Source organism: Sardina pilchardus, chromosome 8 (genome assembly GCF_963854185.1).
Source record: "Sardina pilchardus chromosome 8, fSarPil1.1, whole genome shotgun sequence".
NCBI lineage: Eukaryota > Metazoa > Chordata > Actinopteri > Clupeiformes > Clupeidae > Sardina > Sardina pilchardus.
In genome coordinates this window covers 19497222-19509315 of record NC_085001.1, presented here as the reverse complement: position 1 = coordinate 19509315, position 12094 = coordinate 19497222, and the positions used below count along the sequence as shown (strand labels likewise).

The following is a 12094-nucleotide window of genomic DNA, read 5'->3' as shown; positions in this document are numbered from 1 at the left end:
AGCCAGCCTGAGACAGAGTAGATTGTTTAAAAGTTCAATGTAGAGCATCTAATTGATGTTGTTGATAGGCAGACTGTTTAGAATGGGTGGATGAGTGAATGGTTTGAAGAAGATGAATGGATATAAAGTTGGATGGAATTAGGAGGACTTATTTTGATACTGTTGTGCGCAGAGGATACAGGGGAACAGAATATGTAGTCTTCAGAGAGGAGCCTGAGAGAAACTGACAGTTGGTGCCCAGGTGGCTGACCAGCTGGGGTAACATTCTAATTGCTGCCGTGATGTCATAATGAGCAATGTTAAGTCTATGGGGGAAATGGTGATAGTTTTTAACTAATAGTTTAAAAAGTATAAAAGTTACAAAGTTGAAAAATACAAAGCACATATGGCATAAGCAAGACCTACGCAACAAAGTTTGAATGAAGTTTCTACGTTAAACGGTTGAAGCTGAATTGCGAGCGTTAGAAGAAGTTTAATAATAAGAAGAATAGGAAGAACAGTACAGTGCATTTTCATGCACTGTAATAATAAGAAGTTGCGGAAGAAGACTTGGAAGAACAGTACAGTGCATTTTCATGCACTGTAATAAGAAGAAGAAGAAGAAGACCGAGGAAGAACAGTACAGTGCATTTTCATGCACTGTAATAATAAGAAGACTTGGAATAACAGTATAGTGCATTTTCATGCACTATAATAAGAAGCCTAGGAAGAACAGTACAGTGCATTTTCATGCACTGTAATAATAAGAAGCCTAGGAAGAACAGTACAGTGCATTTTCATGCACTGTAATAAGAAGAATACTAGGAAGAACAGTACAGTGCATTTTCATGCACTGTAATAATAAGAAGAATAGGAAGAACAGTACAGTGCATTTTCATGCACTGTAATAAGAAGAAGAAGTTGCGGAAGAAGACTTGGAATAACAGTACAGTGCATTTTCATGCACTGTAATTATTATTACTATTATTAGCAATCAGTTACTGATATAGGCATATTTTTCTGTAGGAAATTGCCTTTTGTATGTGTCTAAATAATAATGATTTAAAAAAAACAATTGCAGCTTTTTGACCACATCGTTGAGTGTCTGGCCACTTTCCTAGAGAAGCTGGGGATCAAAGACAAGAAGCTTCCACTTGGCTTCACATTCTCCTTCCCCTGTCACCAGACCAAACTGGACGAGGTGAGCAGCAGGAACAGAGTGACAGGCTGGGTTTTAAATTAAAGCTAAATTCAAGGATTTCTGGCAACTTCTGGCAACTTCACTGATCATGTGTTTGTATTTGTATATCGCATTAATGAAAGAAAGGTTTTAGTCCCTGTGAGGCATTTTCAGCAGCGAGATGCCCTTTAACATGACTTTCAATCACACATGATGAAAATGTTAAGTGATCAAACAAACTGATGGGACTGCCATACCCTGACAGTGATATTAATCACTCCATCAGCTATGCAGACAGCAACATGCTTGTCATTTTCTCAATGACAGTTGTTGCTGTCAACAACAATGACTGCTATTGTTTTGCTCACAGTACTTTCTTTGCATTGAATGAATCATTTTTTTTTCATTGCAGAGTATCCTGGTGTCATGGACCAAGGGGTTTAAGGCTAGCGGTGTTGAAGGCAAAGATGTTGTCACCATGCTAAGAGCAGCCATTAAGAGGAGAGGGGTGAGGTGTAACATTGAAATGCGATGCTGTTTCACTCCATTCTTGTCTCTTATTCAGCTAAAATACCTTCTCCGGACACTGACTTAAAACAACTGCCCCTTTTCGTCCTCCCTTTGTCCTTTAGGACTTTGACATTGACCTTGTGGCTGTGATTAATGACACCGTTGGAACAATGATGACCTGTGGCTTTGACGACCACCACTGCGAGATAGGCCTCATTGTGGGTGAGTCATGCTCACAAGTGGGCTGCTGTTTAGCAAAAGCATGACACATCTGATGATTCCTTTTTCCCACTCTTAAATCCCACTCTAAACGATAAAAGGTATTTATTTATATCTTGGGTTATTTTTGTCTTGCTCGTAGAGTTAAATCAAATAAAGTGTGGTTGCTGATTTGTCGACCCACAGGCACCGGTACCAACGCGTGCTACATGGAGGAGATGCGCAACCTTGAGACGGTGGAGGGCGACGAGGGTCGCATGTGTGTCAACATGGAGTGGGGCGCCTTCGGCGACGATGGGGCGCTAGATGACCTGCGCACCCCCTTCGATGTGGAAATCGATGCAGGCTCGCTCAACCCTGGCAAGCAGCTGTAAGTGACAGCTCTGAGCCTGTTCAGTCATGTAAAGGCTCACCACCATGGTTACTGCCTGGTAGGGCAGAATACATACCACTAAACATAAGTTTATTATACATATTGAAATGTTAAGTTCCATATTTTTTGCCTGTCTTTGAGTATGTTAAAAATAGTAATTATAAAGTGTTTTATCCCACTGGAAATGCTGAAATGTCAAAATGCCAAATAGACAGGGAAAAATCCAGAACGATCTAATAAAGGTCACTACCAAACTTTTCTCAATTGATTCTATAGTACTTTTCCGCGTAGAATCCATTTCTGCTTGGGACATTTTTATATCACGCATAGTTAATGAGATAATTTGCATATTTGAATACATTAGGGCAATTCCATATCAGTTGGAACAGGTCCGACACCATGGTCCTCAGTTTTTCCTGATTTTTGGTCCAAATGCTCCTCCATGTCTCATTAGAAGAAAACCAAAATTTTAGCTGGGTATCTTGTTTAGTTTCTGAGATATGGCTCTTCAAATGTGGTTAGACGTGTCCTAAAAAAAAGGCTGAAAATTCCTGAATTTAATGAGCACCACTTTTTTTTAAACCCCTCTCCTCTCTTAAGGCTACTATATTATTTTCTAAAAATTTGAACACTGGGGCAGTACCCTGTGTTGTTGTCCAAAATCACAAAGGAATTACAGTCCTTCCCACCATTGGAGACTTATTCATCGAAACAAACCCATATTTTTTTTTGAAAGCAATGAAAAAAAAGCCTGTTTTTGTTCTCTTATGGTCATGAATGCCTAGCACTCACATTTTTAAAACTCTGCATATATATAGTCCATGAGTAAGAGAACATGTTGACAAAAAAATTGAGATGTTTTTTTTTTCTTATTTCGAGGCCATGAGCCTTCAAAGTTGGCCAAAATGGCGTTTTTCCTAAAAATGCCACTTTTATTGCCTTTTTCCAAGGACAAGATGAAATGCAAATCCAACATTTCTTTTTTCTGCAATAGTGTGGCACTTTGTAGATCATGTGAATGTGGTAGATCCGACCTGTCCATTCTAATATCCCCACAGCACATGTCTGAAGCTAGAAAAAATGAAAAAATGTCTTGGCTGAAGGAGGTGTTGGTTTGGTTTGTATGAACCTCTTAGAAGGACAATATGGGATGTAAATCCATTTTATCTTTTTGAGGGATCAGAATGCCATCCTGTAAACAGGATACAAATGTTATATCCCATTTTTACTCTTTAGTGATCCCTTAAAATATGTCCAAAAGTTGTCATAAATGGGGGAAAAAAGGCGACTAAATTGAGGGGCTTAAATGGCCAAGTGGATCAAGTCACAAGGCTAAAAATGAAATATAAGACAAGAGATACTGAGGGAGAACACTGTTAAATGTATAATCCCTGCTATGATGGCCTTTGAACCCACTGTGTCCCTAACTGAGGTTCATTCTCATTAAACAAATTTCTTCTGCATGAAGCATATTGTCTCCTGGTTGCTGTTGGAGTTACCGTTGGATGCAGCATGCATTGTGATTTGTTCTAATGGTATCCCTGGACAGTTAACCTGAGATCCACTTAGATAAACATAACCCTAGGACCAGTGAAAATCCTACACTTTTTGGTCATCCATATCCATCCAAGTTAAATTAATAATATTTTTTTTATGTCACACAAAGTGGGTACCGATCAACTCCAAATGGTCTGAAACATACTCCTACACAATATCTCAAACCATGATTTTGGCCTCAACACTTACAGTTTTTTGTTTTTTTTCCCATTCATTTCAATGGGAAATAGTTTTTTGCGAATAACTATTGAACAGTCGTAGACTCAATCTGATTTGCTCCATCAGACATAATTCGCCCATGAGGATCAAGCAAGAAGTGAATGTTTATTTCGATTACCTTCCGTTCTCTAGATATAGCCTTTTTAAAGTTTATTTCCTGTTTTAAACCAACTTCCGGTTATCACAGGATATTAGGGACACAGTGGGTTCAAAGGCCATCGTAACAGGGTTAAACATTTCACAGTGTTCTCCCTCAGTTTCTCATCTGTCTTATATTACATTTTTAACCTTGTGTGACTTGATCCACTTGGCCATTTAAGCCCAATTTAGTTGCCTTTTTCATTTTTGACAACTTTTGGACATATTTTAAGGGATCACTAAACAGTAGAAATGGGATACAACATTTTTATCCTATTTACAAGATGGCATTCTGATCCCTCAAACAGAAAAAATGGGTTTACACCCCATATTGTCCTTCTAAGAGGTTCATACAAATCAAACCAACACCTCCTTCAGCCAAGACTATTTTTCATTTTTTCTAACTTCAGACATGTGCTGTGGGGATATTAGAATGGACAGGTCGGATCTACCACATTCATATGGTCTACGAAGTGCCACACTATTGCAGAAAAAAAGAAATGTTGGATTTGCATTTCATCTTGTCCTTGGAAAAAGGCAATAAAAGTGGCATTTTTAGGAAAAAACGCCATTTTGGCCAACTTTGAAGGCTCATAGCCTCGAAATAAGAAAAAAAAACCTCTCAATATTTTATCAACATGTTCTCTTACTCATGGACTATAAATATGTAGAGTTTTAAAAATGTGAGTGCTAGGCATTCATGACCATAAGAGAACAAAAACAGTTTTTTTTTTCATTGCTTTCAAAAAAAATATGGGTTTGTTTCGATGGATAAGTCTCCAATGGTGGGAAGGACTGTAATTCCTTTGTGATTTTGGACAACAACACAGGGTACTGCCCCAGTGTTCAAATTTTTAGAAAATAATATGGAAGCCTTAAGAGAGGAGAGGGGTTTAAAAAAAAGTGGTGCTCATTAAATACAGGAATTTTCAGCCTTTTTTTAGGACACGTCTAACCACATTTGAAGAGCCATATCTCAGAAACTAAACAAGATACCCAGCTAAAATTTTGGTTTTCTTCCAATGAGACATGGAGGAACATTTGGACCAAAAATCAGGAAAAACTGAGGACCATGGTGTCGGACCTGTTCCAACTGATATGGAATTGCCCTAATGTATTCAAATATGCAAATTATCTCATTAACTATGCGTGATATAAAAATGTCCCAAGCAGAAATGGATTCTACGCGGAAAAGTACTATAGAATCAATTGAGAAAAGTTTGGTAGTGACCTTTATTAGATCGTTCTGGATTTTTCCCTGTCTAAAATCCATTATCAGTAACAGTGGTACTGTAATTAACAGTAGATTAATTTGCCATTGTTTAGACTGTGTGAACTAAAAGACTTTCGCCCGTCCAAGGACTTTGCTTATCCTTAAGTTTCAGTGTTTTTAGCTGCAGCCTTTTGTGTTCAGTAAACCCATTGGTCTTCATGTGTCCCTGGAAGGTTTGAGAAGATGATAAGTGGGCTGTACATGGGCGAGCTGGTGCGCCTCATTCTGGTGAAGATGGCCAAGGAGGGGCACCTGTTCCAGGGCAAGACCACGCCAGAGCTGCTGACTACGGGACACTTCCAGACGAGCTTCATCTCCGATATCGAGAACGAGAAGTCAGTACAATCTGGGGTTCTAAGGTTGCTCCTGTTCTGTCCTCAGTTCAGTAGTGTGGTGGAAATGGCAGTTCTAAGTTCCCACAGAATACCTCATGATTTCCCCCTGAAAATACAGTATGTTGAAGTGTATGGCTGGCACTGTACTACACTTCCCGTTGCTAAGATATTGCAAAGCAGCTTGCTGAGATTCACCTCTACTATTTGTTCTTGAAAGTTTATCACAAAATAGTTACACATACATTTTTATTGCCAGTGTTACCAAGTGTATCTTCTATTGTCAAGATGATTTTATTTATTTAAAAAAAGAAGTCCATGAATAGATGGATTATTATACTCTTATCTTTGCTCTTTTGTTCTGCAGATTACTTCTGTGTTTAACATCCGTGTCACGTATTCACTCCCCTCTTGCTGCAGGAATAATCAGGGTTTGCTGAATGCGGAGCAGATCCTGCAGGGCCTGGGTCTGACCCCATCGGCGGAGGACTGCGTGGCAGCACAGCGCGTGTGTCAGATCGTGTCCACGCGCGCCTCCCAGCTCTGCGCCGCTTCCCTGGCCGCTGTCTTGCGCCAGATCCGGGACAACAAGGCTGCAGAGAGGCTCCGCACCACCGTGGGCGTGGACGGCTCCGTCTACAAGAACCACCCTCAGTGAGTTCCCACAGGCTAGAAAGAGTGTTGCAGTGTTTGGTCCAGGAACACTCGCTCACAGAAACAAGGAAATGAGCGGGTGCATTTCCAAGCTCCAACCAACAGTCTGTAAAGTTCAAAAACTAGGCGGCTGACTTGCATTTAAACTGGCTGGCAAACGGCAACAGCATACTTGGCTATGATCAAAACTTGTTAGCATCCTAATTGGTGTCTTTTTGGCCTCAGAAATAATTTGAAGATGGAGTCAAAACGGCTTATAAAACATGCCTTAAAAAAGTGGCAAATTCCTGCATTCTGTTGCTTCGAAGTGGAATTACTTTTATTGAGGAAATTCTGAAGAAAAACTCATTCTCATAAAAGGAGGGAGAACGGAAGAATGGCATCAAAGAGAAACCTTGACATCTTGATTGAGGAAAAGCTGAGGAAGAAAACTCACTCAAGTTGTCTCAAGGTTTCTCTTTGATACCATTCTTCCGTTCTCCCTCCTTTTATCACCCTCTCAATAGCTTTTCTTACTCCCTGTCCCTTTCTGTTAGGTACACTGAAGTACAAAGACTGTCTGCATCAGGTTAGGTACAAGTTTGGTACAATGGAGAGAAAAGCAGAACACAAATGCCCACCTAGTGTCATAGTGAAGATGGCAGATAGTTGAAGATGTTTTTTTTGACCCTATTTGTATGTGTAACTAAAGGCTGGTGAAGCACTGTAGCGAGGAGAAGTTGGACTTTGGACTTTTGGATAATGGCGTCAGATATGCATTAGCATGTTGAATGTATTTCCACTCGTATACCCAACAACTGCTGAATAGCGCCGACATGCAGTCCTCGTCTTATTCACCACTCTCGCCTGTACTGCTGTAACTGACTGGGAAACTGAAGTTTTGCCAAACTTGCAATCTTAAAGATGCCGGCGGGTCCTCTTGAAGGTCACCACCACTCGCCATACTCTATCTCTGACTGACTCACTTGAGCGTCAACCTGACAAAAAACTGTAACGTACATAGGCGGAGCTTGGCTACCAAGGCACTAATCAGAGCTAAGGCGAGGCTACAGATTAGGTGTCGCTAAAGAAGTGTCCCTTGCATATCTAACAGTACTAACCATGGTACTAACTGTTACTAACAGAACTTCCGCATTACATAAATTCATTTGCATGCGATATACCGTGTAAATTCATGCACCTAACAGTGACGCCTGTACCTTTTCAGGTCAATATGAACACATGCACCGTTCCACCCCTAATTTCTGGCTCCATCCAACTCCTGCTCTTGTGCCCTCGTTTTTGTCTTCTGTCAGGTTTGCCCGGCGACTCCATAAAATGGTGCGGAGGCTGGTACCTGACTGTGACGTACGCTTCCTGCGCTCTGAGGATGGCAGTGGTAAGGGCGCTGCCATGGTAACGGCGGTTGCACATCGTCTGGCGAATCAGCATACCGAGCGCCAGCGTGTTCTCGACAAGCTGCGGCTGAGCCACGACCAGCTGCTGGAGGTCAAAGGGCGCATGACCGAGGCGATGGAGCGTGGTCTCTCCCGAGACACGCATGGCAATGCCACCGTCAAGATGCTCCCTACCTACGTTAGGTCCACGCCTAATGGCACAGGTCAGTGATTGAGAAAAGAGGGCGGGGGGGGGGGTGGTGGAAGGTCAGACGGACAGACGGATGGACGGACAGACAGTTATGGGTTGTATATTGTAGTATTTATTGAATTTCATTAGGATATTGTTTTTCTATTATTGCTGTTCTCCTTGGTGTAGTCTTGTCAACTTTTTAATTTGTTTACTCTTTCTATTATATTGTTATTTGCATGTCGTTTTGGACAAAAGCGTCTGCTACATACCATAACCATAACCATAAAAGGGAGTTATAGGTTTACTGGTGCAAGACTGGGTTATTGCCCACACAGAAAAAAGAAGGGTATGCATCCTCTGCGGTGAACAGCAGTTCTTCCTTTAACATCAGATCAGGCCAGGGGCATAGACAGACAAAGTTGTGACACTCTTTGGCTGCGTTCAGACTGCAGACGAATGTGATCCCAATCTGATTCCTTCTCATATCCGATTTTTAGGGCTGACTGTCCACACTGTTTTTAGCAAACAGTCTGTTATATTGTGCTCGTTAAATCCTCCTCTCTGACACGGAATATCTTGTTCAACTAATAATAGCAATTTCAACACGTATAAATCTTTCTTTGTCGTAACGTGCTGATTTCCAGGTGCAGCATCCAACCGGGTCCGTGTATACACTAATTGCATTATCAATAGCGGCAGGCTCAAACACACCTGGCTCCACCGGAAACAAACGAGCGTACAGAGAGCCTTTCTTGCACGTAGCGTATTCATGGGTTTCATCAGGTCCCTTTCCACAGGTGTATTAATCAGCACCATGCAGTCTGCATTGATAATCAAGGTGCTTGATTTTATACACCTGTGGTAAGGGACCTGATGAAACCCATGAATTGTTGTCTTGCAATTTCTGGTCCAGCTTCTTCCAGTAGTTCTCCTTCACAGTTTGTTCTGTTATGACCTCATCTCCTTGTCTCTCTTTGTCCTCTTGTTGAAGACTGTTGAAGCCTGTAGCTGCGTTTCCATTACAAATATGCGCAAAAACTTTGTCGATATTGTCTTAATGTCGAAAATCACAATTTTCGCAATTGCGGTGTTTCCATTACATTCGGCTAACTAAATTAAAATCTTGTGTATTCTCGCGTGCTGTAAGTCATTAGGAGACATGGCGGTTATCAACATAACCCAGATTTAGGCTACACTAAATGCATTCAAATTGCCACCACGGCACTAACGCTGATTATCAGTCATTGGGATATGAGACATCAGCGGAGGAGGCCTACGTTTTGGTGGGGCAGAAACATAAAATTAAAAATGACATATTTCACAGGAGTTTGTTGTAGGCCTATGCTTAAATCATGTCACAGGCACAGCCATGTCAGTGGAATATTTCGTAGATCAGCTGGATCAGCCCAGTTGATTAGTTTCTAGAACTAGTTGCTATGGGTAAACAAAACTAGTTGAGCGGTTGCGCAGCGTTTTTGAGAAAGTGTTGTCGGCGAGTTCACAGAGGAGCTGTGGATTCAACATTTTAGAATGACACGAGCCACTTTCAATGAAAAAAAAAATATTTGTTTATATTATTCTCCCGGTACCACTTCCTGTCGACAGTCTTCTTCGTCGTTTTCGTTCCTCCTAACATCCGGTTGTTGGATCACGTGACTCGTCAGATGCGAAAAAAGTGTTTCCATTGCAGTTTTGCGAAATATATAAATGTCGATACGCTCGAAATACCACCTCACCCGAGCGCAAAAACTTTTTATCGAAAAATGTGAGTTTTTTCGAAATGTGTGTGTTTCCATTCACCACATTTCTTTTCGCAAATCTTAATTTGCGCAATTTAATGGTCAATGGAAACGCAGCTAGTGACAATGAAAGTGGGTGATGAGAAAATATCATTTTATTTCAACCGAATCTAAAACCGGAGTGAAAATGTATACAGAAGTGAAAATGGAGGTAAATATCTCCTTAAAAGAGCAGACAGACACTAGACAAATAACTTACAACAAGCAAAAGAAAAACGATGAGACACGCACCTGACTGAAACAGCTCCAGCAGCTCAGAGCAACTGCCAAAACGCACATTACGTGCATTCAAGGGGGAAAAAAGCTCCTAGCACTCCCAACACTGACATTTAAATGCACAGGTGCTCATCCAATTAATTAATCACAAGGCCCTTCTAATCAGGCCGGCACTAGCTAGCCAGGGTACCCAATTAGCCCCACTAATGGGCAAACAAGAGGAACTGGCCCTACTGAACGACATACCCAACTCAAAGTAAAGTAGGCCTACATCTATGTTGAAAAAAAATTAACTCACATTTACGAAACAAAGCGCACCATATGTTAAATGGACGGTATATGTGTTATAAACAGGTGAGATTTCTGACATCTTCTTCTTGTTGAGGACAGCCTTTGCTTCACAGGTCACCTATGGTTTATTGTTGGGGAAGCAACACACAGTTCTTACAGGAACAACCACATCAATGCAGAAATCCTTGTAGTCTGTCAGGCAGTATGTACTGTAAGGCCTTCGATGTCCTTGCCAAGTGACCTCCAGTCAGTGAATTCAAAACAGTTTCTCAAGGCACCCTCAGCTTCAGGGGATGGTCCCTTAAAGGACCATGTTGTATTGGGCTACCTTATACAAGGGGGGTATACTACAGCTGCAGATTGACCAAGTTGTAGTCAGACTTTCCAAGAGAGGGGAGGCCTTTGGCCTTGTACGCCTCCTTAACATTGTGAAACAGCAAGCAAATGTTGTTTTTCCTTGTTGGACAGTTTACAAATTGGTTAAAAAATCAGTTGAGTCCAGCATGACATGGACAGGGTGAAGTCACCTGAAATGACAATTAACACCTCAGGAGGCTTTGTTTGAAGCGACATACGCTTGCAAGATAATTCACACAACCATCAGCCCACGGTGGTATGATATACTGTGCCCTCTGGGCAGATAGTAGAATCCGAGGCAAATGTTGCGACCTAGAGCTGTTAAAAAGCCTCCTTCATGGCAACATATAAATATAATAGGGCTCGGGATCATGACGTGAGAACTTCGCGGACACGGCCATATTGGCAGCCTCACTCCTTAGTTTACTACTGGATTACTATGGATTTACTCCCGCCTATTAGTGTGTTCCTGTTACTTTAGTTTTTGACTTCTGGTCGTATATTGCTGTGTAGTGGGGTGTAACAGCGCAACCCACGATAGCAGGAGGAAAAGAATCGTTAATACTATATTTCTGCTTCTTGTCTTCTGCATCTGAATGAATGGATATTACGTTCGGTGCGCTACCAACATGGCGGCAATATTCCTAGAAGGCAAAGGCGTGTGCCCGAGCCCTATTGATGTCCACCAGCCACACCCCCCCCCCCCCCCCCCCCCCCACACACACACACACGCTCTGTGGTACATCTAGTTAGCGATGACCACTCGTCCGTCTTATTTGCCAGTGGGTTCATGTTCCCCATTAGAATGGAAGCAATGTTTCATATCTCCATCTCATATCCTTACTTTTACTTTATCACCAGCTCTGTAGCCATGTAGCCATGGTTCCTCTTCCTCAGGTTTGCCGGTATGCAGTGTTGCATGCCAGCCCGTCTGTTCAGCCAGCAGCTCTTCCTTCGAATAGACGAGATTGCAACCAAGGAGTAACCATCTTCAAAACTATACCGCACTTAACTCAATTAACACATCCTGCACTAATTGCGCAGGGAAATGATGTCAGGAAAAAAGGTGTCGGGGGGGGGGGGGGGGGGAAAGGAGCTACTGGAAAGGCTGCCATCAACATGGGTGCCATGGCAACAAAGGACCCATTAGCAAGCCTTGAATATGAATTTGTTTTTCAGTGTCCTTTCATGACTAAAGATGGTTTCAATATTATGTTCTTGATACATGTGGAAATGTTTTTCATTGTTATCTGTCTGTTCATTGCCTAATTAATGAGATACACAGTGCATCCTTCTTTCTTTCATATCCCATCCCATCCCATCTCATTTACCACTCATTATTCAAATTCATCTGGAGAAGATAGTTTGGTATACTTTTCCGGTGTCCTGCTTTCTACATTCTGCTTTTCACTTATGAACCAGACACAA

General features: G+C 41.7%; 1 protein-coding gene across 1 annotated transcript in view; it reads left to right on the top strand.

Moving 5' to 3' along the window:
* The window catches only part of hk2 (hexokinase 2), a 58158-nt gene that overhangs the window by 33790 nt on the left and 12274 nt on the right, over positions 1-12094 (top strand). Inside the window, exons 4-10 of the mRNA XM_062543128.1 lie at positions 1061-1180; positions 1572-1667; positions 1792-1891; positions 2075-2258; positions 5622-5783; positions 6201-6434; positions 7730-8034. Coding sequence (XP_062399112.1) covers positions 1061-1180; positions 1572-1667; positions 1792-1891; positions 2075-2258; positions 5622-5783; positions 6201-6434; positions 7730-8034 — 1201 coding nt within the window. The remainder of the gene's footprint in view (positions 1-1060; positions 1181-1571; positions 1668-1791; positions 1892-2074; positions 2259-5621; positions 5784-6200; positions 6435-7729; positions 8035-12094) is intronic.